Raw genomic sequence first — 25,899 nt, forward strand, 5'->3', positions numbered from 1 at the left:
CCCTCTCTCAGCTTGCTGTGGTTTAAGTTCTGTCCTCCCTGACAAGGAAGGAGATGGTCGAGTTGAAGAAAATTAAGTCACCAGGAACTTGTAAGAAAGATCTGCCACAAGTGTACCCAAATTCACAATATCAAGAAATTGTTTCCAGCATCAATGGAGGCCTGAGGCATTTATTTAAAAATGTATATCATTCATTCATATATACATTCATTTTACATTCTTACATCTTAACATTCATCAAAAACTAAAGAGTTTTTAAGAATTTTTCAAAGTCTTGTACTGAGGCTTTGGCAATCTCTTCACAAAATATTTCATCAGGCACAGACACTAACTTGTCCAAAGAGATGTAGTTAGGTTTTGTTGGATCGTATTGTGCTCTTCCTAAATAGGTAAGAAACAAATGCCTTTCTTTGACTTTAAACAACCTTGTATTAAATACCTAAAAAAGAAAAAAAAAGTTTTTAAAAACAACATTGTGCACTGAAAGATGAACAACTAAAATGTTTATTTGGCTAAAAATTTTAATTAGGCTAATAATTATAAAGGATTGACCACATGCTCAGTAACTATGATAAATGCCACAGGGTTTAAACCATATAGCTTCCGCTAAGAAATTATGATTAAAAAGAACAGAACAATTATAAAGTAATTAGGGCTATATTGTAGGCAAAGAACACTGGGTAATCCAGATGGAGGAGATGTTAAAATAGCAAATCCTCAGGCCCTGCCCCCCAAATACTCAATTTTTGTTGGGCCCACAGGCTCTCCAGGTGATTCTTATGTCAGAGTGACTCTGATGACTGCCAAGTTTGAGAACCAAAGTTAGAAATCAAGGTCCACTGGCAACAAAAAGTTTGGAAGATTTCAAGTCTTGTGGAGCTTCCTTATTTTTGTAAAATTCCTGCCTGCTCCCTCTCTCTGACTAATATTAGAATGAAATGAACCTGGCCTCTAGGGGAGCAACTAGGGGAAGCACGTCTTACCCGTCTTGGGGTTAAAACTCCTAAGGAGTAGCATGAGTGGCAGCAACTTTAAAAAGGAATCAGAAACAGGTCAACCAGAACTGTTATGTGCAAGAGAAAATTCGTTTCATACCACTAAGTTTTTAAAGCACCAGCCAAAATTTAAAGCCTATCAGTTCCCCCACAGTCCTGTCAGTTAATGTAGTTTTCCTTTTTTTTTAAAAACAGTATTAGCCAGACCCCTATGAGTCTGAGCATCCCAAAAAGGAAGTCACAGTTCTATAGCTGGGCTTCCCAGAAGCTAGGGTTTGGGGTGCCTAAAAGTCTGTGTTATTTAAACGAGTGATTTTGATGCATCTGGTCAAGTTTATAGTTTCCCCTACTTAGAAAGTTTCTGTCCATCTTTGAGACCCCACTCATTCTACTGACCACTCAAATGTCAGTTCTTAGAATGGGAGAATATCCTAGTTAAGAGCATGGACTTTTAAACCTGACTGCCAGAGTTCTAATCTTGTCTCTGTTCCTTGTTACCTGGGTAACCACCTTTGGACAATCCTTTCATGCTTACTTTCTTCACTTGTAAAATCGGGATAATAATAGTACCTATCTCATATGATGGTTGTGAGGATTAAATGAACTAATACAAGTACAGAGCTGACACACGGTGAGCACTTAGTAGCTATCATTATTTCTATGATTTTCCTACCTCTTCTAAATTAAATTAATAAGTTCTATAAGGTTAAGACTTACCTAAGTCTAGGTTAAGGTAGACTTAGACTTAACTAAGTCTGTCTGGTTAAGACTCTAATATTATGTAAATCAATTACATTTTAGAGACTTGTCTTCCACACTAGATTACAAATTCCACAAGAATACAGACTATGTCTGATTGATTTTTGCATCCCCAAATTATTTTATCATACTCTGTCACTGAATTATCTAACAGCCCAGGGGAAAACTAACTGTTACTGCTTTTTAGTTGAAGACCACTTACTTTACAATTGTTCCAATAAGCCAAATTTGTACCCCTGCACTTTTAATAATGAATACATACACATTTGATGAAACAGAAAAACTCTCTATTAAGGGCCCATTCATAGTGAAGTATGATAGGTAAATAAACACTGCTATTTGTGAAGGAATTGTACCAAATGCAATCTAGTTCTGAGTTATATTAAAGCCGTATTTCTTTCGCCTATCTTTATAGCAAGAACACATGCAGCAACAGCGTAGGGGGATCACTCTAATGAAATTCAATCTTTCATTTATCCAGTGAATATGGAGTGTCTATTCACATGGCAAACAGGAAAGAAAGGATGACTTTGATGAAATTCAATCATTCATTTGTTCAGCAAATACTTATCTAGTGCCTACTAAATGTCCCGATAGTTCCAGGCACCGGGAATCTAGCAGTGTATAAATCCGACAGGATCGCTGCTTTTAAAGAGTTAACATTCTTGTGGACAAGCAGATAACGTCACTTGCTAAAGAAGAGGAAAGTCTGATTAGCTTGGAAAACATAAATATGGCTTTGGCACAATGGCAAACTAGAAGTGTTTTATGCTTTTGTAGGAGATCATTACAATATGGCTCATTAACTAATGGATTTATTCATTCATTCATTCATTCATTCATTTATTTATTCCAATTATTTAGAGAGACCACATGACTGGGGAGAGGGGCAGGAGAGAATCCCAAGCAGATTCCCCGCTGACTGCAGAGCCCACCATGGGGCTCAATCTCAGGACCCATGAGATGATGACCTGAGCTGAAACCAAGAGTCAGACACTTTAAGTGACTGAGCCACCCAGGTGCCCCTAACTAATGGATTTAGATAGAGTGTGAATAAAAAGTACGTGTAGAATTGAAAGGACCTTTAAGGGAAGTGGTCTTTTCTAATTTAGATGGGAGAAAAACAAAATTGGGAATACGTTAGATTCCAACAGGCAGGATGAGCAATAGGTAACAACTATAGGGAACAGACTCGTCCCTTGTGTCTCCTATGGACGTGTACATGTGTGCCCTAGAAGTTGTAAACTTTTCACAAGTGATCCCTCAACTTCGTTTGCTAGATGTGTTCTTGATTTAAAAGATGGGCAAAAGAAATATGACCTTACTACAACTATCAGTCTCAGAACCAGAATATATTGGTCCAATTCCTTCCCAAACAGCAAATCATTTTTGCAGCGGAACAGCACTATGCACACAGAGCAGTTCTGGACGAAGGGCAATGAGAACTTCCAGAGAGAACTGTGCACTTGTTACCTGTGGGAACCTGACGATGAGGTGGTGGGGAATGCTCATCACATTGTGCACATAGTCAAAAGTCTCGGTAAGTTTCCTTTTATTTGCAGTCAACATCTTTGGGACTTTGGTGATCATATGTTGAATTTCATTATGTTTAAAACCTAGTTCAAGATGATAAACCTAAAACAAAGTAGAGTTGCTTGAATCACAAATGGAAACAGTTACTTTGCTAATATGACAGAGGACACACTGATTATTTAAAAATCTGAAATGAGGACATTAAAATCTGGAGACAGCTATGCCAATGCCCTCAAGGGTCCATAGCTTCCTGCTTCTGGGGTATCCTGAATTTCAAGCCCTTCTCCTGAGAGGAACTCTCACAGCATGGTGATCACCATGAAGATCACCAAAAGGAGCTATCATAACGATGAAACAGAATCATGGTGGATGTGGAAGGCCTGGTCAGGCTATCTGTCTGGGCCCTACACCACAGACCAGCAGTTAAGATTTTCAACGTGTTTTTGGAGCCTCTGCTCCCAAGCACACTCACATACATGTTATCTGGAAAAACCACATGTCAAAATTCCAGACAGAGATGGTAAAACTAAATACCCCCAATGTGTGTTAGGTCCTCTGCTCCCCTACCAATCCACTGTTCTTATTACTCTGCAGGCTATGCCCCCACTAGATTATGAGCCCCATGAAAGCAGGGACTCTCTTCCTAGCACAGTGCATGGGCAGGTGCTCAACAAAAATTTCTTCAACAACTGGACATGAAACACTTTAAGCACCTCAGAAAAACAGGCCTTCTATCATAATTTCAAGTACTCCTACAGCTTTGTATACTAACTAGTCAGCTGCCTTTGGCTTTATACTACTCGCTTAGAGGAAGGACAGTAACAAGTGTCTGGTATGTCCTGTGATAGAACTAGAGCGGGCAGTGGGCACAGTTCTAAGGAGAGCAATGTGCTGGCCACTAGTCTCTTCACAGAACTCTTCTGGATCCAGCCTCCAAATCTCATCTCCCACCGAGGTGACATAAACCTGGAGTCTCACACTGGCAACAGACGCGGTTTCCAGGCATCGCCCAGATACCTAATGCATTATTCTAGGATTACCGGTATCGGGGTCTACAAGGTGATTTACACATGTAACACCTGCTCAATGTGTGAACATATTAACTAGAATAAACTGCTTGCTAGATATTTATTTTATCATTTCCTATGTCCATCTTTTTAGAAATCACTTCTTTCACAATCTAGTGTTCTTTAAGAAGACAGTAGCAAAATCTATCCTCTTCTTAAGCACTTAAAGAAAGAAGCTGATTTCTGAAAATCTTAAAGTCGACCTACCTTCATGTTTTCTTTCACGGGCTCCAGACTTCCAGTTAGTAGCCTTGGGAGACGAACTACCAGATCTCTAGTCTACAGTTATAAAACAATCTATTATTACTATACATGCACATTCAACTAGTTTGGGAAAACAAGGCATTACTAGGAACACAAAACTGAAATTCAAAATATGAGCTAGGAACCCTGAAAATACATAAACTTAATACTGTTTGAGGGGGGAAAAAAAACTGAAAACAAAACTTAAGGCACCAACTTGATGGAATATTATAAAATGATACAGTTATACATTTAACCTAGTAGGGTAATTCATTCTTATACAAAAATACCAGGCATTTACAGAATTCATATGGGCCAGGCATCTGTGGGAAACGTGAGATTTAGGTTACTAAATGTAGCTCACATGGAAATATATAAATTCTCCTCTTTTCTTTACCTTCTTCACGCTAAGTTCAAGTTCTTTCTGAAAAAATCCCAATCTGTTATCCAATCTTTCCACTGAAAAACTCAGCAAAAATGGCGCATTTCTGACCATCTGTGCAATATGTGCCTTACTGAAATTTTTTGACTGTAGATAAGCCACTCTAGAGAAACAAACAAAAAATACATGTACATACGATTAACATTTCCTAATGTCATGCTACTTTCCAAAGTAACAAACGAAAAAAAAGGATAAGTAAAAACATTCTATAATAATGGCCCAAATATGGTTAAAGCAAAATAAGCCCCCATCCAATGCTAGAATGGTTCCCATTTCTACTTAGAAACCAAATAATTCTGAAATCTACTAACAGATTCTCTTTTCAGTTAATCTGACTTATTTTATTACTTGGTAGAAAAAAATCAAATAGCTTCTGTTTAAGAATTCTTTGCTAAGAACATAAATCCATAAATTAAGAAAATAAGAGATTCCAAACTCTTTTTATAAAGACCCTCAAGCATGGCAGAAGTCGAGAGAGGAATTTTTTGGTTTATCAAATTTACTGAGTATGTATATTCATAAATAATTTTTACTATGATTTCCATTATGCATTTTGTTAACAACTGTGAAATTTCCTGCTAAGTTTCTGGGACCCAAAATATGGTAGTAAAATACAGAAAGTTTGACTATGAAATAACATTATTGATTTTTAAAAACTTACAAACATAGTAAAAGGCAGTTTTATTAAATGCCTAAAATATACCAGGACACTATCTTGTTTAATTCTGACCAAATATAAAACAAGAAACAAAAACTTGTGAACCAGGTAAATTTCCCACATTGTATCTGAAGAAACACAGATTCAGAGAAGTTAAATAACTCCTCTTAGACCACCAGCTAATTAATGACCAAGCTGAGATTTGAACTCAGGCATGCCTATGAGATTTTTATACCATGCACCACTAGAGCTTATATTTTATAAGTGACGACTACTCCTTTAAGGGACTCCCTTAGAGGACATGAGAGAAAAGACCGATAAATTTAACTACATAAAAACTTAAAATGCAAGGCACCCCCCCCTTCCCGGCCCAAGCATCGACAAAGTCAAAACAAGTGACAAGTATTTACAACATGTCACAGGGAAATAACTAATTTTGTTAAAATATAGAAGAATGCTTACAAAAGAAAGAAAAAGACTTAATTTTAAAATGGCAAAGGATCTATGTGATTTATAGAAAAGGCGATGTAAATAGAAATTGAACATAGGAAAAGATCCTCCAAATGTCATTTCTGAAACAACACTGAGGCATTGTTTTTATCTATAAAATGAACTGAAACCATAAAGTTTGATGACTCTGTATTAGTGAGGGTAACAGAGAAACGGGCACTTCTGTATGACGTTAGTGGGACCATAAACTGGAAAACCACATAACAAAGGACAACTTGTCGATATCTATTAAGATTATAAATGCACATACCCTTTCACCTAGCAATTCCACTTCTAGAAATCCGTCCTACAGATATATAGCAGTATGTGCAAAATGATATATATATATATATACATGCACACACACACACACACACACACACACACATATGGAGAGTCACTGCAGCCTTGTGGTAGCAGTGACTGGAATCAAGCACCATGTTTATCGTGAGGGACTGGATGATCCACAGTATGAACTAAACTAGCATTAAAAAAAGAGGAAGTTCCAGTACAAAACTATCTCTAACATACAGTTAAGGTAAGAAAGTGGGGTGCAGAGTAGTATGTATAAATGCTACCAGTTGTATGTATGTGGGTTCATGTGTATTTGTACACAGATATACACATATGCTAATGTATGACAGAACATTCTTAGCAGGTCAAACAAAAAACCTGATCTAGTAGCTGCCTCCACAGATGGGTCTCAGAAAGTTAATGAGGGACAAATATAAGTAGGTGGGAAGGAGGATTACTTTTTGTCCCCCCCTTTTTTTCGGTCACAGCAAAAATCAATATCTGACTAAAACACTGTCAAAACTGTTGTCTACCTTGTGGTAACTTTTTTCTTTTTTTTTTTTTAAAGATTTTATTTATTTATTTGAGAGAGAGAATGAGATAGATAGAGAGAGCACAAGAGGGGGGAGTCAAAGGGAGGAGCAGACTCCTTGCTGAGCAGGGAGCCTGATGCGGGACTCGATCCCGGGACTCCAGGATCATGACCTGAGCCGAAGGCAGTCGCTTAACCAACTGAGCCTCCCAGGCTCCCATACCTTGTGATAATTTTTCTAATAAGAAACTAAGATATAAGGCCCAGCCAAAAAAAATTTAAATAATTAAATGCAGGTTATTCATTTGAAAATTCTTACAAAGAACCAAATAATTTTATACATTTGAAATTTTCTTCAAAGGAGAACAAGTATATGAAATCAATGCTATTACAGAAATCCTAGAAATAAGACTACTGTACATACCAGAGACAAAAGCTAAGTTCAATTAAAGATTATCATATTCTTGCCTCTTACAGTAGCTTATTTTTTGCTGTATGTGGATAAACCTATTAAAAAATTCCAAGTAATTAAAATAATGCTCCAGAGTTTAGGAACCATTAGACTATGCTGTCCATGAGAGAATATCCTCTCGTTGTTAGGAGCATGTGTGATCTTGAGCAAGTAACTTCAGCTTCTTTTAAACTCAGGTTTCCTTTACAGAATGAAGAGTAGGGAGACAGCATGGGCCAGCAGCGAGGACTCCGCAGTTATAGACTAAGTGGGCCTGAATCCAGCTCTGTCACTCACACTATCCGCGTAATCTTGGGCAAATTATTAAAACTTTCTGTGCCTCCCCTGGAAAATGGGGATATTAATAATAGTGGTGCAATAGTCAGTGATACTGAAATAGTGCTGTATGGTGACAGATGGTAGCTACACATGTGGTAAGCAAAGCATAACAGATAGCCTTGTAGAGACTTGTTGAATCACTGATTCAACATTGTATGTCAACTATACTTCAATTTAAAAAAATAATATCAGCATAGTAGGCAGTCTCTGAAATGGCTCCCAATAATCCCCACCTCCTGGTATGCACATTTCCTTTGAATAAATCTTGAACAATAGGGCAAACTGGTTTTTGAATGGGGAGGGATCAGTGTTCCAGACAGTCAGGAGAAGCAGAGCTGGATATGTCAGACTGGGTTTCCTAGAATCATTCGTTCTGTCCGCTGTAATAGTCTGTCTATATTATACCAGAAGGTAAGTCCCATGAAGAGAGAGGGTGTGCACGTTCTGTCTTGTGTGGTTCAAGTCTAGCTCAGTGCCTCGCATATACAGGAGCTCCAACTATTCAATGTACGGAATCCAGTTTTTTGTTTAGTTCTTTTTCCTAATTCAGACAAGGCATTGGACTCTGATGTTGTTCAAGGAACTGTGAAGTCCTCTGAAATGCAGTGAGGCTCACCATCAGAGTAAGAATAATCTGGGGATGAAGACCAGAGGCAGACCAGTCAGGAGACTGTTACAACAGTCTTCATGTGAAATGGGGACCCAAGGTGATCTTCACAGTGAAGATTCAGAGAAATACACTGACTGATTTGAGAGATTAAAAAAGAATTGACAGTTGATTTATTAGATGTGGATACTATAAGAAGAGAAGCCAAAGTTAACATTAATGTTTCTGATTTGGGCAACAAGGTGAACAGTGCTCCTATTCAGTGAATCTGGGGATACAGGAAAGACTTAGGTGCGAAGTAGGGAGGATGATAAATTCAAAAGGTGAACTTAGGGACAGGGGCTCTGTCCTGTTCTCTGTGGTGTTCCCAGTGCCTAGCAGGGTTCTTATCTCACAGATCAATACTATCTCATCTCACTGTATTGATTCTCACAGATTTAATAAATTCTTTGAATGCTGAATGAAGTACAAAGATGTTTATGGAAGTGCTTTTTAAAGAAGAAAAAAAGGAACAACCAAAATAGCCAGCTTACGGAAATGATTAAGCAAATGATACAATAATGTGCCAAGAGGGTATCAGATGTCTACCATCAAAAACTGCCCAGAAAATTAGAACAACCCACAATAGTTCAGGCTTTCATAACTCTACGTGCACTCTCAGGTAATTTAGCCATGTGTTGATGGATTAAAAAAATTTTTTTATTCCAGTTTCTGAAGAGAACCTGTTGAGTGTTGACTTAGCAGTAAGTTGAACACATAAAAATGAGAAGTCAAATAAAAGAACTGTTTTAGAAACTTAATCTTGATCAAATAAAGTCCGTAACCAAAAAAAAAAAAAAATAATAACAACATTCATGTTCATTATCAGCCAATCCTTATGCAGCTAAGACTTAAAAATAACTTAGACATATATTTCCTTCATAACCACTTCTTGGGTTATGTGAAAAATCACTGTAAAAGCCCTACCTGGTCTTAAGATTTTCAAGGTCTTCGGAGAAAAGAGCATAGTTTTTAGTCAGGTATGTTCCCAGCTGGTTATCCTCTATACCTAAATCTTTAAGAAACATGAGTATTTGCTTAATGTCTTTTTCAAAATCCAGTCGCAGAAGGAGGTTGGCTGCATCTGGATGTTTTTCTATCTTTGAGAGATCCACTCCTATAATAAATTACAAATACTGTTTGAAGATAACTGTTTAGCTAGGTCATTAAACTTCATACATAAAAACACAAGGAATTACTGATGCAGATCAACAACCTGTCCAAAAGAGAACTGAGACAGGCCAATAGAAACTTCTAAATATATTTAAACTAAACTAGTTGCAGAAATAAAATTAAATTAAAATGAAAACATAGTACTTATGTCAAAGTCACATATAGAGGAAAACAATTCATTCAGGGTTAAATTTCTACCTGAAACAAATTCACCAAGTCATACTGACCTAGCTAGGATCATCATCTTTATCTATGGTTCTTGAATATTGTTTGAATAATGCTTATGCGCTCCTACTGATCTCCACAGTAATTGCTTAACTGGCAATTCTACAGTGTAACAAACCCTTTAAATAAATTGTTACTTTCTTTGACATTTGTCATTTCCTTAGTTGTAAGTATTATTTTCGAAATATGTTTATGATCTCCTCCGGGTGGGGGGAGGAATAAAAATAGCCCTATGTCTTACTCATTGTAATCTCCAGGTCTTCAGCATGGAGACAAGTACTTCTAAGGAGCACAAAAATGTCTGTGTGAGAACAGGTGAGCATATACAGCCCTCAAATATACAACAAAGCAGAAAGTATACAACCTTTGACCTTCACGTATCCTTATAATCTTAATTAGTCTAAGTAAGTGAGACAAGGCATAGGAGAAAGAAAGAAAAGAGGGAGAAAGCAAGTTGTTACTTTAAAGTATTCTCTGGTTATGGATATAATTAGATGGCAATGTTAATTAGGCAAGGAATCAAAGTAACCTGTAATTCAAAATTCTCATTAAAACTGTGCGTTTTGGGGTGCCTGGGTGGCTCAGTCGGTTGGGCGGCTGCCTTCGGCTCAGGTCATGATCCCAGGGTCCTGGGATCGAGCCCCGCATTGGGCTCCCTGCTCAGCGAGAGCCTGCTTCTCCCTCTCCCTCTGCCTGCCGCTCTGCCTACTTGTGCTCTCTCTCTCTCTGTCAAATAAATAAAATCTTAAAAAAAAACACACACAAAAACAACTGAGCGTTTTATTCTCTCATTTTTTTTTCTTTTTATCTGATTAAAAAAATAAGCATGGACAGGAAAGCCCTCTTCTTTACGTTGAGAGTAAACATTTGAAGATAATCTAAAACCTTAAGGTTAGACTTAAAATTTTATATTCTTAAAAATATTTCTTCAGATGAAAAATAACTCTCAAACTGATTTCCAGATGCAACTTTCAAGTCTTAAATATAAAAGCAATGAAATAAAAACATTCTTTCTTTAATGGTGTACATAACCAGAAAAATAAATAATTTCATATATTATTATATCCAAACATAATTCTAAGCCCAAATTTCTTGATATTAAACAGGCATTGATATAAGATGATCATGACCAGAAAAACAGATTACACAAACACACACACAGAATGAAGACCAGAAACAGAGACGGGATCAACTAAATGAATAAAATAAAAAATTAGCATACAATAATAATGGCATTTCAAATTAATGGTGAAAAGATACACTATTCATTACAATATAATGAGACCACTAGCTAAACGTGTGAAAAATAATTGTTTCTATTACTACACTTATCACGGTGAGCATGATGTAACGTACAGAACTATTGAATCACTATGTTGTGTATCTGAAACTACATGTCAATTTTACTTAAATAAAAAAAGTTCCTTCTATATCTTACACAAAAGATCAAGCATCTAAATGTGTACTAACTCTAAAACTACTAGAAGAAAACAGTTTAAAAAATATTAAGCATGACTACATAAAAATATAAAACCCATGTATGGCTTTCTGTAATAAAGATATTTGCATAGGAAAGGTGGGGAAAGCTATTCAACAAATTGGTGATAGGGTTACCTCTGGAAAGTGGAAAAGGGTATGCAGAGAAGGTGAGAGCTCTTTCCCTTATAGTACTTGCATTATTAACAACTAGTTGAAATTCTAATTTTAAAATAATACTAATAAAAATAAATTAGTGGATGGATACATAAACAAGACAGAAACTAGTTCCAAATCTCTGTGATAAATGTAGGAAGGGGTGCTTTGAAAATAACATATAGGGTTCAGACTTGGAACTGAACTTACTCTTACAGCTGACCTGTGCTGAAGTGCCTTGCTCAGCATGAGCCGTCACACACTGACTGCGCTCAAACAGAAATCCTGAAAAGCTGCCTTTTAACAGCAATAGGAGAGCAGAATCTCATCAGGAGAGCACACTGCTGTCAGCACAAATCACTTGGGCTTACTCAAGATTAACTTGAAAAAATAGTCACTGAATTCCCACTATGGACCAGGCACTTCTGGTAGGCTCTGGGGATATAACAAATGAGTAACACACGCCTCTAACTTCTGGGTGACCGCAGTCTGAGTTGCTTTTATCCATTCAGTAACTACAATTATTACCACTGTATTCAGTTATGGTTACACATATCTAGTGTATTCATCAAGGTCTGGCAGGCAGCAGATATTGCCCTAGAAAGTGCGAACAAAAAGAACTTTAATGAAGGGTCTTTACACAATGGTGTGACAGATGAGGGAGCGAACAAGGGCACCCCTAGTGCTAAACAGACAGGGAGCAAAAAATATTCCCTGAACCCAGAGGGAACTGCAAGCTATTAAGAAAGGGCTGCTCAGGAGGAGCTGTTGTCATGGAGCGAGGCAGTTACAGGACCCAAAGCAGGGAAGAACGGGGAAAAAAATATCCTCCCACCTGCCTTCCCTCTCCTCCTGCAAGTGCCTCCCACTGGCTGAAGCTGCCCAGCTTTCCAGCTGGCAAAGAAGCTCTAGTGCATGGAGACTGGCCTCCTGGGACAGAGAATAGGCAGAGTAGGGCAGAAAACAGATCTGAGAAGCAGACAGGCACTGGGACACATGGGTCCTCAAAAATACTATCTGACAAGGCAATCACGGCTCCTCCACGGTACTGTCACTTGTTACTTCCAAGATGTGCTGTTGACATATCAACATACAGAGAAGGCACGGCTGCAACAAATATTCCAAAACTCTTAAGTATGCTGTAAATTATTTAAAGGCAAGGGCCACGTCTTCTGTTTATCTTGTATTAGCCCTGGCACCTATCATAAGGCTGGGGAAGCTGTTCTAGAAGGAAGGTGACTGGCTCTCCTCTTTGTAGCAGGTGTCATCTTTCTCTCCCCTTTGAAGCCACAGAACACTTTGTTTGTATGTCTTATGTAGCACTTCTCACTTTACCTTTCATCCTTGCAGTCCAGTTATTTTTATATATGTATATTTAGATACTTCTGAGACTTGAATCTTCTTGAGGACAAAGGCCATTACCTGCACATTTGTGTAACTTGCACAGGAACAGGGAAGTAAACAACTGTAATGCTGTTATTAGTGCTAGAATGGAACTAAGCCGGGGTGATGCGAGGGTCCAGAGGAGGGCCACCAAAGAACTTGAACTAAGCTTTCCAGTGGTCAGAGCTGGCCGAACTGAAGGAGAGAAGGGGCAAGGAGTAAAGTTGAAAAGGTAAGTAGGGGCCAGATTAGGCAGAGCGCTGACAACCCGGGGAGGCTTTGAAGGATTTCCAACAGGTCGCTGACATAGTCAGATTGGCATTTTAGAAAGAGAACTGATATTTGAGAGATCATCAGAGCAATGTTGCTGATAAGATGGCTATCAAGTTAGGAAGCTCCTGACTTTCCAGTGAAAAATAAGAGCCTAAAGTATGGCAGTGACTGGAGAATGAGAGAAGCAGATGAATTTGAGAGAGAATCCCTTACCTACCCTGTTCCTCTCAATCCCCTGGGGAGAAAGGAGGTTTATCATCTGGGAAAATGAAATCAGAGATGTGCCAGAGCTAGGGATAATGAGAGAAGCAAATGGCTGCAATAAGGTGCTGGACTGAACAGAAGAGGACTAAGTAAAAAGTCTGCGGTGAGATCCCCTGGCTGTCTTCAACTATCCAGACCCCAGTGCGTCCTCCCAGCCAACAAGCTAAAATAGTTATGGAGCAGGCCTAGACAGAAACCATCCACAGTAGGGGGACAGTGGGCTCCAGGAGGAAGGGCAGGGGGTGGTGGGGAAAAGGAAGGAATTCCTCATCTGGTAGGGTTTACTGCAGGAAACACTGTCCTGACAGGCTGCTGGAAGGTGTGAGAAAATTTGGCCCGAGAAATAAAGAAAACTAATCAAAGGAAAAACAAGAACTATTAACAACTATGGAAAAATGAAAACAATCCCAGAGAGCAGCAAGCTATATTTACAGTCATAATATAATCGCTGACTGATGATTCATCTAAAAATCGTCACCATAACTATACTGGGCAAACTGAATAGGGAGAAAGTATGTGTATACATACAAGAGATCAACCAATGTCTAAAACTGCTGAACTAAACAGCACTATAAACAATGACATAAACAGAGATTAACTACAAGCAGAAAGAGCTGTAAAAGTTAAGGAGACACCTCTGGGGAATAGCATGAAGGTCAGGAAGGATGAAGCAGAGTACGGTTTTTCACTAGAAGCTTTTTTTCACACTATTTGACTTCTGTTCATCTCGATTAAAGATTAAAAGTGCTGATCCGAACAATGTAAGGCAAAAAAGCAAATGAGGAAGACACTGAAGAAGTACCTGTAGGTTGGTGAGACTTACACTTACCCAGAAGCACTAACTTCTGCAGAGTCTCAGAATGATCTACGTAGTCTCGAAGCGTGAACGTATCTGGGGGCAGTGGAGGGTCTGCGATAATCTGAACGGCCTCCTCCTCGGAAACCGGCTGCAACGGAGACACCGGAGGCAGGTCGTCCAGTGCTTTGAAGCCAGCCATATAGAAAGACAGGGGCGGTCAGCTCTCCAGTCTGTACACCTAAAGCGAAACCTCTTCCCTAGTTTGCTTCTTTTTTAAATCTTGGGATCATTTCAGAACTAAACATCTGACAAGTTCAAATATTTTCTACCCTCTGAGAGGTAAGGCTAAGACTATTTAGAGAAATCAACCACTGTTCCTCCAAGATAAGCAATCTGTTGGTCAGTTTCTATTCATAAGGAGGAGGTCCTACACAAAATTCCTTTTAGCTCACTTTTAATCAACAGGTAAGAATGCTAAAAATCAATCGACCTTCCAGTACATTTTGAGATAGATTCTACCATAGCTTGTTAAACTGGCCCAAAGTACAACATATTCTATCAGCCTGATTTGTATGAGTTAGAGTCGATTCGACCCTGAAATGTCTTTGGATGGAATCTCCTTTTCTCCAAGTTATTCTCAAGTACATCTTTAAAAAGACTTCTGCGATTGTTTCTACCACCTGCAGTCCTTCACTATGGACATGACCCTCTCTAGCACAGCCCTGATTCTGAGATTTTATTTTGTTTAAACCAAATGCGTAATGGGAGACACTGGGAACTGTAACCTACCTTAAGCTAAAGAATCAAGACTATGATTTTTTTTGTTCTATTTTTTGCTTCTCATAACTACCCTTTCTTATTTCTTATGGCCAGTCTTTCCTCTCTGCCCTCCTTGACCCTGCTGTCTTTCATATTCTACTTAACCTAATATTCCCTCATTGTGGTGAAATAGTCCTTGCACGGGAATATTCCCAGAATAGGAAGCATAGGAGAGGGAGGACTGACTAAAAAGTGACAAGGGAGCTTTTTGGGGTGTTCTATTTGTGTTCTTTTCAGTTTGTTCATTGTGGAGGCTGTTACACTACTAGATGTGTTTGTCAAAATTCATAAAACTCTACACTCAAAACTGATGAATTTTACTTGGATAAAATTATATCCTAATCAGGAATATCATATTAGAATAAATTACACCCTAGTAAAACTAACTACCACCTGAGAATTTTTTATAAATTTAAATAATAAAGTATTTAAAAAGCAACTGTTACACATATATCTAGAATATAATATTATATATATATTAATCTACAAACCTTTTTTCTCAGTCAAGTAAGTAAATGAATAGAACTGGCATTGTTCTTTTTCTTACTTGGTACAAAGTATGACCTGAAATAGGCTAACAGACTATAAACAGTTAACCTGTTCAAACTACCAAAGTGGGGCAGAGGGGACTCTTCTGGAAGTTCAGAATTACCTTCTAGAGACAGCTCAGAATCAAAGTTGGGTATTTTTTGTGTCTTCTGTGTCTGTTCATTCATGGAAGGAAGCAGAGTACTTTGGGCAGAACCAATCTCTTGCCTACTTGAGTTGGTAGACTGGGAACTGTTCCATAAGGAGGAAGTCCTATAAGCCTTGAATCCCCACTGGAGAAAGCAATTGTCAGAGGACATCTGTGGCTGAGCAGAAAAGCCATGCAACAACGTTCTTCCTGGTCTCTGGAAATGTTTTCCGCATTGTGTAGCTGTAATGAAGCTATTCAATTTAACTGAATTGAACCATCTGGGTATCTGTTGGGCTGACAAAGCCATTTTTCTTAAAGTAGCCTACAAAGGAAATATATAACCACCAAAAAAGAGAAACTTACTTGACTTAAATGTTTAGAACAGTACTCAAAACAACAAAATGATAAACTGGAAAATCTTTTTTCTAATTAAAAAATGTTTAATAGACTTAGATGATTAGAGCAGTCACATGTTACTTAAGCACAGGAAAAGCCAAAAACAAGACAGTCCCAGTTACAAACCAAAAGACAGAAACTTCTGAACTGGAAAAATAACAACTGCTTTACAATATAAAAAAAAAGCAAAACCACTGGTATAAGAAAACCATTTAAAACGAAAATCTGTAAATGTTTAAATTACATCTGAACCCAATAATCTGTTAATTTAATATTTAAAGGAAATAAGGTGATGCAATTAAGTGTTCTTGAAATTTGGTTTGAAGGACATTGGCTTGAAGAAGCAGATTGTTGATCCAAGACACTGAATTATGCAAATGCATTTTATGTTTATGCATTACTCACAAACTAAAAAACAAGAAGAAATCTACTTTGTCCTAAATGAATTATCACTGTCCTAAATATCATCACTGTTATCTAGAAGACTGTTTCTTGGTTAATCCTCAGGGCTGAACACTGTTGATTATTTCATATAAAGCTGTTCCTCAAAAGGGCATTGAACAAAACCAATTTTGTCAAATTCTGCTTTTTGGCTGTAGGAAAAAAGAAAAAGAGAAGCCTTCAAAAACAAAAGGTCAAAACTGGCAAGCAAAATGAAGTGACAGAAATACATAAGCAACCAGTAAAGAATACATGAATATTTTGACCAAAAATAGTTGTTTTTAAAAAGATTTTTATAAGGAAAGGCTGTTAATACTTTAAGCTCCAGGATTATGAAGAAATTTTATATTTAGACAGCTTAATCAGAAGAGTAGATTTGATGCATATAATTTTATGTTAAATAAGATAATCCATATAACACACAGCATGGAGTCCAGCATACGGAAAATCCTCAACAAATGTTAGCCATTAGTATTATTATTGATTACACATCCATATATAAATGAATTCTGAATTAACTGTAGTATACAACGTTTTTATTTGTTTTTCTACATATTGGAATTCAGCTTGTTTTATGCTCACAATTAGACCAGATATTGAAGGTCTAACCTCCTCCTGGAGATCCGTAATTTAGGGAAATCTCCTCAAAGAGCTTTACAAAAGTGAAAGTCTCACTGTCGTTCTGAAATGATTTTAGAAAGGAAATAGGTCGGCACACCAGGCTTATGGGCTAGGTGCTTTTTGTTAAATTCTGGCAGGAAATTACCCGCCAAATCTGTCAGGTTTTCCCTCAAACCTACAACATTCATTCTCTGCACAAAGTCAGAAGGGAGTAAATTGGAAGCCAGAAGACCTCAGTTGTGCTAGTTGACAAGACTATTACTTGTGGTGGTGGGCACACTGCAGGCCCATGATGGGGGTTCAATAACTATTCTTGAAATAACAATTTTTGGGGGCGCCTTGGTGGCTCAGTCATTAAGCGTCTGCCTTCGGCTCAGGTCATGATCCCAGGATCCTGGGATCAAGCTCGCATCGGGCTCCCTGCTTGGCGGGAAGCCTGCTTCTCCCTCTCCCACTCCCCCCTGCTTGTGTTCCCTCTCTCGCTGTGTCTCTCTCTGTCAAATAAATACAATCTTTAAAATAAATAAATAAATAAATAATAAAAATTGTTTAAGGGGGGTAAATCGGAGGGGGGAGACGAACCATGAGAGACGATGGACTCTGAAAAACAAACTGAGGGTTCTAGAGGGGAGGGGGGTGGGGGGATGGGTTAGCCTGGTGATGGGTATTAAAGAGGGCACGTTCTGCGAGGAGCACTGTGTGTTATGCACAAACAATGAATCATGGAACACTATATCAAAAATTAATGATGTAATGTAAACATTAATGATTAATGATGTAATGATGTAATGTAATGTATGGTGATTAACATAACTAAAAAAATTTAAAAAAAGAAAAAAGAAAAAAATTGTTTAAAAAAATAACAATTTTTTGAAAAGGTTATGGATACAATAATGTGATTCTTAAGGTCCCTATCAGCTTTAAAATATTTTGACTTCTAAGTTTACCTAAATATTTCACCCTACTTCAAAGCAAACTTCTGAAATCCCACATTCACTGTAAAGCCTTTCCAGGCTCAAATTAATACTCGTCCCATAAAGCTCAAATTAACTTTTGAATTCCATCCATATTCATTTAATGACCTTTATGCATTCAACTAACGTTTATCCTGTTTGTATTTACAAGTGCAGTATCCTCTCTACATCATCATTTCATTGCTGTATGTACCTCTTAACAATTGATGAATTGTTCGTTCACTGGACCAGGGCTGGGTCCTATCTCTGGACCCACCCTCCCAGGGACTATTCCCCATTTAGCCCAGAGACTTGCATTGCTCCAATGTCTGTTGGATGGAAATGAATCAGTTGCAACTATGATAAATTCCTCTACTCAGTATTCAAATGCGGATAAAGCATTTGCAGACGTGCACAAAGGCCCTGCGTGGTGCTAACAGTAAATCTAACACGACTCCCTCAGGAAGATTCAAGAAAAAAGCCCTAAAGGATTCTGCATTAAAATATCATATACCAGGACTTGCTCTAATTCTTCACTAAGAAAAGGAATTGTCACTGAAGTACTGTTTTCCCAGGGTTCAAGATTTCTAACTCTGTAAGGCTAAGTGAAGTCAGGGGATGAAAGGGGGTGTTGAGAAGATGGCTTCGTAATCAGGGGCCCCTCGTGAATGCTACACGCCCCTCCTAGGCCATTTTAACAAGTCCCCATAGCGAACTTCCGCAGGAAGCCAGCCGCCACGCTAGGCTTCCTTCCGCGCCCTCCGCAAAAGGCGCTAATAAACAAGCATGGTTGCGTTTTCGTCTCGTCGGCCAGAGAAAAAAACAAAACTAAACTAATCGCCCCCGAATGGGCCGCGGGGACCCGGGAGCCATGAGGCCCGGGCCGGCCTGGACGCGGGTGGGTCCGGACCCGAATCCCACCGGGAGCGCGCCCCGAGTGCTCCGACGGCTCCCGCTTTACCTGTGGCGAGGCGCACACTCCCGGTTTGTTTGGGGGGGGGGGGCCCGCCAGGCTGACCCGGCCCGGCGGACAGTCCCGCAGCGTCTCACGGCAGCCACCCAGCCAGCCCCGCCGGCCCGCGCCGCCGCGCTCCCTCGCCCACGTGGACTGCGGCCGGAGTGGGCGAGACCATCTGCGAGGCTGCGCGGGGGGAGAGCTGGCGGCGTGCGGGGGAGGAAAGAGCCGGCCAGGGGTCACAGCTTCCCTTCTCCCGCACGCTACTTACCTTAAGCCTCGTCCACTGGGAATGTGAAGACGCCACGAGTCCGCAGAGATGCGGCTCCCGGAACGCCGGCGGCGACACTGCCGGCAGCGCCCCCCCCGCCCGAGGCCGCGTTGGCGGCGCCGCGACCCCGCCCTCCCGCGCCTGTCCTTCCCTCGGCTTCCAGCCTTTGCTCCGCGCCAGATCCGGCCCCATCGTCCCGCTGCCCGCCTGCAGCGGCTCGTCACCTCCGGGGTCCCAGCCTCCACGGGCCGGGACCACCGCCGCCGCCGCAGGACGGGGAGGCGGGCCATGGCGTCCTGCGTGGGGAGTCGGACCCTGAGCAAAGATGATGTGAATTACAAGATGCATTTCCGGATGATCAACGAGCAGCAAGTGGAGGACATCACCATCGACTTCTTCTACCGGCCGCACACCATCACCCTGCTCAGCTTCACCATCGTCAGCCTTATGTACTTCGCCTTCACCCGGTGAGACGGGCCGGGCCGCGTGGAGGGAGCGCCCTTGGGCGACGGGAGGGGGCTGGCGGGAGGCGGTGGTGAGGAGCGTGGGCCGGTGGAGCTCTGGATGAGGAATCGGGCTGGCTGTTCCACGCACACAGACCCACCGCCCATCAGCTCCTCCGCGGGCGCGGTGTCTCACAGCACATCCAGCTTCCTGCCCTACGGCGCTTCTGGACTGGCGTTCGCCCCTACTCTCCAACCCCCACCCCCAACCCCCACCCTATACTACCTCCTATACAGCGCTTCGGGCCACATCAGGAGCACTCGCGGGTCACCTAGCGCGATGCCCACCTCTCCAATCGTACTGAGCATCGCTCCCCACACACATCACGACGCGCCCCCCTCCTCTTCAGTCACCGTCCCTACCGAGCACACTGTATGAATCATCTCCTGTGCACCACTTTGAGCACATACCGCTACACGCTGAAAGCACCCCGGTCCACAGCGTTTTCACGCACCATACACAGGCCCAGGGCACAACCAGGACCCCTTCCTTTGGATCTCTTCCAGTATTCACTACCGGCCATGCACAAAATGCACATGTGAGTTGCACTACCCAGTCTTGCCCATGCAGCACCTCCGGTATCTGTGGCACACAAACCATCTAGCGTAACCCTTCCCCCAGCCTCAAACAGACCACAACACAAGTGATGTAGATCTGTATCAAAGCTGACCTTTCCCCTTCCAGCGCAGCTGCTACCTATCACCTCTTGTGCACATTGCTGCACAATGAGATATTGTCAAGCAGTTGTGGCAGTGCCTGGTGCATAGTAAGTGCTGTGGAAGTGATAAATAAAACCCATAAACCTCAGCATAGTACAACTCTTTTCTCCCTGAAGACACACACACACACACGCACACACACACACACACATACACACAGTCGCTCAAAGCTCTTCTAATATATACTTGTGCACAGGAGCTCTCCAGCCCAACTCTTGATACCTACATCATATAACTAGTCACTGAACATGTGGCCCCTCACCTCCAACCCAGCGAAATATTCCATCCCAGGTTCATAATGACATACACACTGTGGGTCCTACTTAACAAGGATTTGTATTTTCTGACTGAATCCCTTTAAAGGAAAGGCATGCCTACCACACTCTTATGGCTTAAACGATCAACCCAGAGAAGTGTAGTTGTGGAGCCAGACTGTTGGCTTCAAGTGTCTGTGTGTCCATGGTTGAGTTTCTCAACCTTTCTCTGAGCCTCAAGATCCACACTTGTAAAATGGAGATAAAATATGTACTTACCTCATACGGGTTTATGAGTAATAAATGAATATGTGTGAATGCACTTAGCAGAGTACCTCATTCACAATGCACAATTAATGTCAGTTACTTCTCTTAGTATTTTTATCTAGCAATCAATGATTCTCGTTCCAGGTCAGCAGAAAATGTGCAGAAGTATATTGAGTGGTCACAAGCATTGGCACTCACGGTATTTAGTGGGTGGAGATTAAGGACGCTAGATGTGTTATATGACACACGGGACAGCACTGTACAACAAAGAATGAACTGTCCCCTATATAAATGCTTGTGTGTGCACATATACCTGCAAGATATACACATGCACACTTGCACACACGCAAGTGCCGGGGGTGCCTCCATTGGGAATCACTGCAATCTTTCAGATTTTCATAAAATGAAGTATCTTCCCACATCACAGTTGTTTCTTACCTTCACAGTCCATTTGACTCTTGGGTCTTATTTTGTGTTTATCTGTTTGCATAAATCTACCTAAAACTATAAAGTATGCTTTATATATATAACGATTACTCTTAATGATTGAGGGATACAGCTACTACGATTGTAAAGCCTTCCACTAATTCTGTGCAGTGGGATAAGACCAGACCTATCCATAGTATCCAACCAAGAACATATTTCTAGCCTGGGAGAAAACTCATTCTTGTCCCTAATCATGGTTACTCTCAAATACTTAATTCATCATGTCATCTGATTTTACTGCTTAACAGCAGTGTGGCCACTTAATTTTGCTAAGCCTCAGTTTCCTTATTGATGTGTAAAATGGAGATACCTATTGATACCCCATAGGATTATCTGTCATGAGGATTTAGTTCCCATTTTTTTAGATGATCTGTGTTTAGATCAGTGCATGCCACATAGTAAGTGCTCAGTAAACATTAGCCATAACTGCTACATCGTTTCATTGTATGCTAATGTCTTCTAAATTATATTTGTCAAGGAGCGAGGTGGAAGTATGCTCTATTATTGAGAAAAAGGATGAAGGCAGTGAAATAGTGGACATTGCTTTGCTTGGATAACACACATGTCTGTTTAGTATTAAGTTCGGTTTAACCTCATCTCCTGTGTGGGTTGACAATGACGGAATTAGTGCAAGAGTCTCTTTGGAAATAAGAAAAGTAATTATGGCATTTTATTCTAAACAGTGAGAAAAAGAATGAGCGGTTTGTTTCAGCCTTTTATCTTTAATATTATTCTAGGTCCTCTAAGGATAGATCTCTCTTCCTCTTTTCTATTACAGAAAGTCACATTCTTCTGTAATTTCCCTTTTACAGCATATTCTGCCAAAGCAGTCGATAAACTGCAGCAGAGAATATGAATTTTAATAGCTTGTCAAAAGTAATAGAAAAGGCATAATCTGAACCTCAGACTATGGTCTTTTCCAAAAATAATAATCATTTTATTTCTTCCAATAATTTCATAAAGAGAAACCGTCTATTGAAGAACTCATTAATAACAAGTTTCACCTTCTATAAAATCATAAGCACCCTTGGTGCAGTTGGTACTTACTACCTCTTACTCATTTTTTGTAATGATTTGTGACCCTTTAAAGTGGGACATTACAGTGATCGCTCTTTCTCCATAAAGATTGAAAGTAGCGACTTCTTAAATGAAAACTATTCATTCTGTGCTCTTTTGTAATGATTGTCTTCAGTACCTTATACTTACTTTATAACAGGATTTTAGTTGGATGACTGTCCAGTGCAGTTCCTTCAGTAACAGTGAAAAAGTATGTTTTTCAAAGAGTAGTGATGTAAGAGAACAGGAGATCGAATACTTTCGGGGTGCTGTATGACCAGTAGGTGACCAGTAGGTGAGCAACAGTAGCTGGGTCCTGTCACATACTGCAGAGACACAGCAAGAATTTAGGATCGTGCAGGATTAGATACCACGCACACAAGTCTGAGACAGGTTTGGATTTGTCAAGTAGTTCTTTTGTTAAATAGCAACTAGGCCAACTCACTGTTAATTCATAGTGTTTAAATCTCCTGTCTCTTTCACTATCATTAAAAATAAACCAGATGCCATCGAATCATTCTCCCCAAGCTCATTTTGCCACGTTTTAGAATAAGTCTTCGTATAAGATAAATGCTTTGGCATAGGTCTTGGAAGTTTGTTCAGCCAAAATGGGGCAAGGAGAACCTTTGTCTCGAGTTCAGAGTATAATTACTGAGGTGTTTCATATTTATTCTGCTTTCAGAGATTGGCAGACTTGGACACAGTGAATGGCCCTCATGGCAAAAACAAAAAAACATCAGATTTGAAAACACCCAAATCTACTAAATCCCGTTCACAGCAGCCCACCCTTTCCTTAAGAGGCACTCGGCAATAAAACCATGGAATCCACCTCTCCAGGAGTGCCTGTCCGACAACCTCGTCCAGTCCTCACTTACCCCAGAAGAGATTGCCTTCCTGCAGCTTGCTGTCCCTGAGCTGCTTAGTCTGTCTGTGCTGGCTTTCTCCTTGATAGGAGACGCAGGAGACAGAGGAGGGCAGGGACATGGACAGACTTTTGGTTGATTTGTTCTTATTTACTTGTTAAGAATGGTTTTTATTTCATTTCCCTGAGTAGACTTGCAGCTCCCATTCTTCTCAGGTCCCTGAGCCTTACTTAGTTCTGCCTTCTTTGTCACCCCCCTCATGGAGACCTGCCAACTTTCCCCATTCTTTCCGCTTTTGCCCATATAAATCCCATTAGAAAACGTCTCCTGATACTGCTGATTCAGTTGTCTTGGTTCTGTTTCCTTTGTGTACGTCATGTTCTTTCTCTCCCATTAACAGAAGGCCTGGATGTCCTTGTTCCCTGACACCAGCTCTGTTAAGTGATGGTCCACAGCGGCTGTGTGCTGGGGTTAAACCAGCCCTGGTGGGGTGGGGGGCGGGGAGCAGAGTACGCTGTCAGGTGGTGCCCTCTGATGAGGTCCAGTTACGAGTGATCTTCACGTTTCTCTTCCCCACTTCCTATTTGAATCCTATTTCTCCTTGGATTTCAGTAAGCATCTTCTCTGTCCTTTCTTATATTTACGTCTGGTGTTTTAGGTCCCTAATACGATTATAAGCTTATTGGAGGGGAAAATGAATCCATATTTCTTTGGGGTCTTCTATAGGAACTAGGTTCCTGGGTAACCTCCGACGTTTATTTGGTTTAAATGCTGCCTTTCCTCAGAGAGATTGCATGCTTACCAATTGCTACCTGGTGTTTAGCATTTTAGCTATAATTCTGTTACCGAGGGTAATACAGCTAGTCTTGTGACAATAATCCCTCTAGCCTCAGATTTTTTGTAGGGAAGTTAGCAGGTTTTCGGTCTCATTGAATCCAGAAACCAGGTCTTATCCAGTCAGCCACAACTGCTTTCTGAGCTCCTGGCCCTGGTAACCCGTTTAATTCAGCTCAGCTATTCAACGGTCCAGGTGTCTGGTCACCTGGAGTAGACCTAGTTTATCTTCCCTAGGTCTCACTGGGCCTTCACAGCTCTCAGAACTCTTCTCTTCTCTGAGCCAGGCCCAGGCCTTGGCTCAGCAATCCCCTTATCCTTTGGGATAGTATGCTCCCAAACCTTTATTCCACCTCCCTTGCACCTGTGTTTCACACTGCTGCCCTCATGACCTTCTAAGACAAAGTTGTGACCCCATCTGTCCCTGCATACAGTCTGTCCCTTCATCCCCATCACCTGTAGGGAATGCTGGCTGGACTCTGAGGTCTTTCGTTGTGGAAGGGTTCTCCTTCTCTAGCCTTGGCCCCCACCCCTGACACCTGCACGCAAGGCACACAGCAGGCCCAGCTGGCTCACTGACCCCACACCCAGTGCCAGGCTGGCGGCCCTCTGCTGCTGGACAGCACCTCCCGGTGCCTCCTCTCTACACACGAGCCCATGGCATCCTGCACAGTCCACCTGGATGGGCACCTTCCCGGACACCTTTCTCGATTGTTTGAGGAAGACATGTTTATATACTTTCAGGTATCTTTTATTATTGTGTGTCTCTTACTGGCATTATAGTATTTGTTACTATATCAGTTTCTTGAGGCCAGATATCTTCATCATCCCAGGATACACACCCAGTAAATGCTAAATGAATCAAATACAGGAAATCATTTATCCAATAAGAACTTTAAAAAAAATCACTCTTCTCCTTTCATTGATAGATCTAAGTTATAATTCTCGACAAGGATTGTAACTTACTGTAAAATAAAATGAATGTAGTCTTTAAAGACAATACCAAAGCTAGTTAACACCACTCCACCTTGTAACCTGGGACTAGGTTTTCCACTGGGAGAGAGGATCCTTAACAGGGACCAGCCTTGTCAACATAACCCTACCTGTGTGTCTCAATTTCAAGGACTCCTATTAAAGGAAAGGGAAGGAGAAGATGGGGGGAGGGAGGACAACCTACTTAGCAGCCTTAGGAGTCCTGGAAAAAGGTTCCTTTCTGCCTGGCCCCAGGGAGGAAGCCTTGTTGAGGTGACATGTGAGTGACTGCATGGAGTTTGCTTCAGTTTCCTGAAGTCGGCCTCACCCTCGGCCTGCCTATAGTCAGACACTAAACTGACACAGAATCTGAGTCTACAATTTTTTCTGAGTGCAGACTTTTTTTAGTTCAGGACTTTCCTTATACCTTTCCTGCTTTTAGGACATTCTCTGTTCTCTGGGCAGTTAGTTCCTTACACTGGTTGAAACAGCATTTGACAGAAGGACTTGAAGTGTTTGAATATTTGACTCGCCGTCCCCACCGGAACAGGAAAGCCACTGTTAGTGGACTCCGTGGGCTCAGGCTGTGGTTCACCCTCACGTGACCTGAGT

At 40.8% G+C, this 25,899-nt stretch overlaps 2 protein-coding genes across 6 annotated transcripts in view; one reads left to right on the plus strand and one right to left on the minus strand.

The window, feature by feature from the left end:
* Nucleotides 1-138: 138 nt before the first annotated feature.
* On the minus strand, nucleotides 139-19,423 carry MTERF3 (mitochondrial transcription termination factor 3). Of its 3 annotated transcripts, none has more exons than XM_025870871.2 (8): nucleotides 19,333-19,423; nucleotides 15,669-16,017; nucleotides 14,228-14,380; nucleotides 9,376-9,565; nucleotides 4,995-5,142; nucleotides 4,562-4,633; nucleotides 3,228-3,389; nucleotides 139-439 (listed from the first exon to the last, which is right to left on the minus strand). In XM_025870871.2, exons 2-8 carry the CDS (start codon nucleotides 16,000-16,002, stop codon nucleotides 245-247), a joined length of 1,254 nt encoding a protein of 417 aa, XP_025726656.1. In that variant the 5' UTR covers nucleotides 16,003-16,017; nucleotides 19,333-19,423; the 3' UTR covers nucleotides 139-244. The 3 variants fall into 3 exon arrangements, with proteins under 3 accessions (XP_025726656.1, XP_025726657.1, XP_073749097.1); XM_025870872.2 differs by lacking the exon at nucleotides 19,333-19,423 and adding an exon at nucleotides 19,068-19,225; XM_073892996.1 differs by having other exon boundaries at nucleotides 383-2,446.
* A 57-nt stretch (nucleotides 19,424-19,480) lies between these two features.
* The window catches only part of PTDSS1 (phosphatidylserine synthase 1), an 84,344-nt gene continuing 77,925 nt past the window's right edge, over nucleotides 19,481-25,899 (plus strand). The window contains exon 1 of one of the 3 annotated variants that reach the window (XM_073892994.1): nucleotides 19,481-19,799. In XM_073892994.1, coding sequence (XP_073749095.1) covers nucleotides 19,621-19,799 — 179 coding nt within the window. In that variant the 5' untranslated portion in view covers nucleotides 19,481-19,620. The remainder of the gene's footprint in view (nucleotides 19,800-25,899) is intronic. The other 2 variants (XM_025870870.2, XM_073892995.1) reach the window with 2 other exon arrangements.

The sequence above is a fragment of the Callorhinus ursinus genome, unplaced genomic scaffold, assembly GCF_003265705.2.
Source record: "Callorhinus ursinus isolate GAN/ISIS: 27379988/994484 unplaced genomic scaffold, GSC_fseal_2.0 scaffold5, whole genome shotgun sequence".
NCBI classification, from domain to species: Eukaryota; Metazoa; Chordata; class Mammalia; order Carnivora; family Otariidae; genus Callorhinus; species Callorhinus ursinus.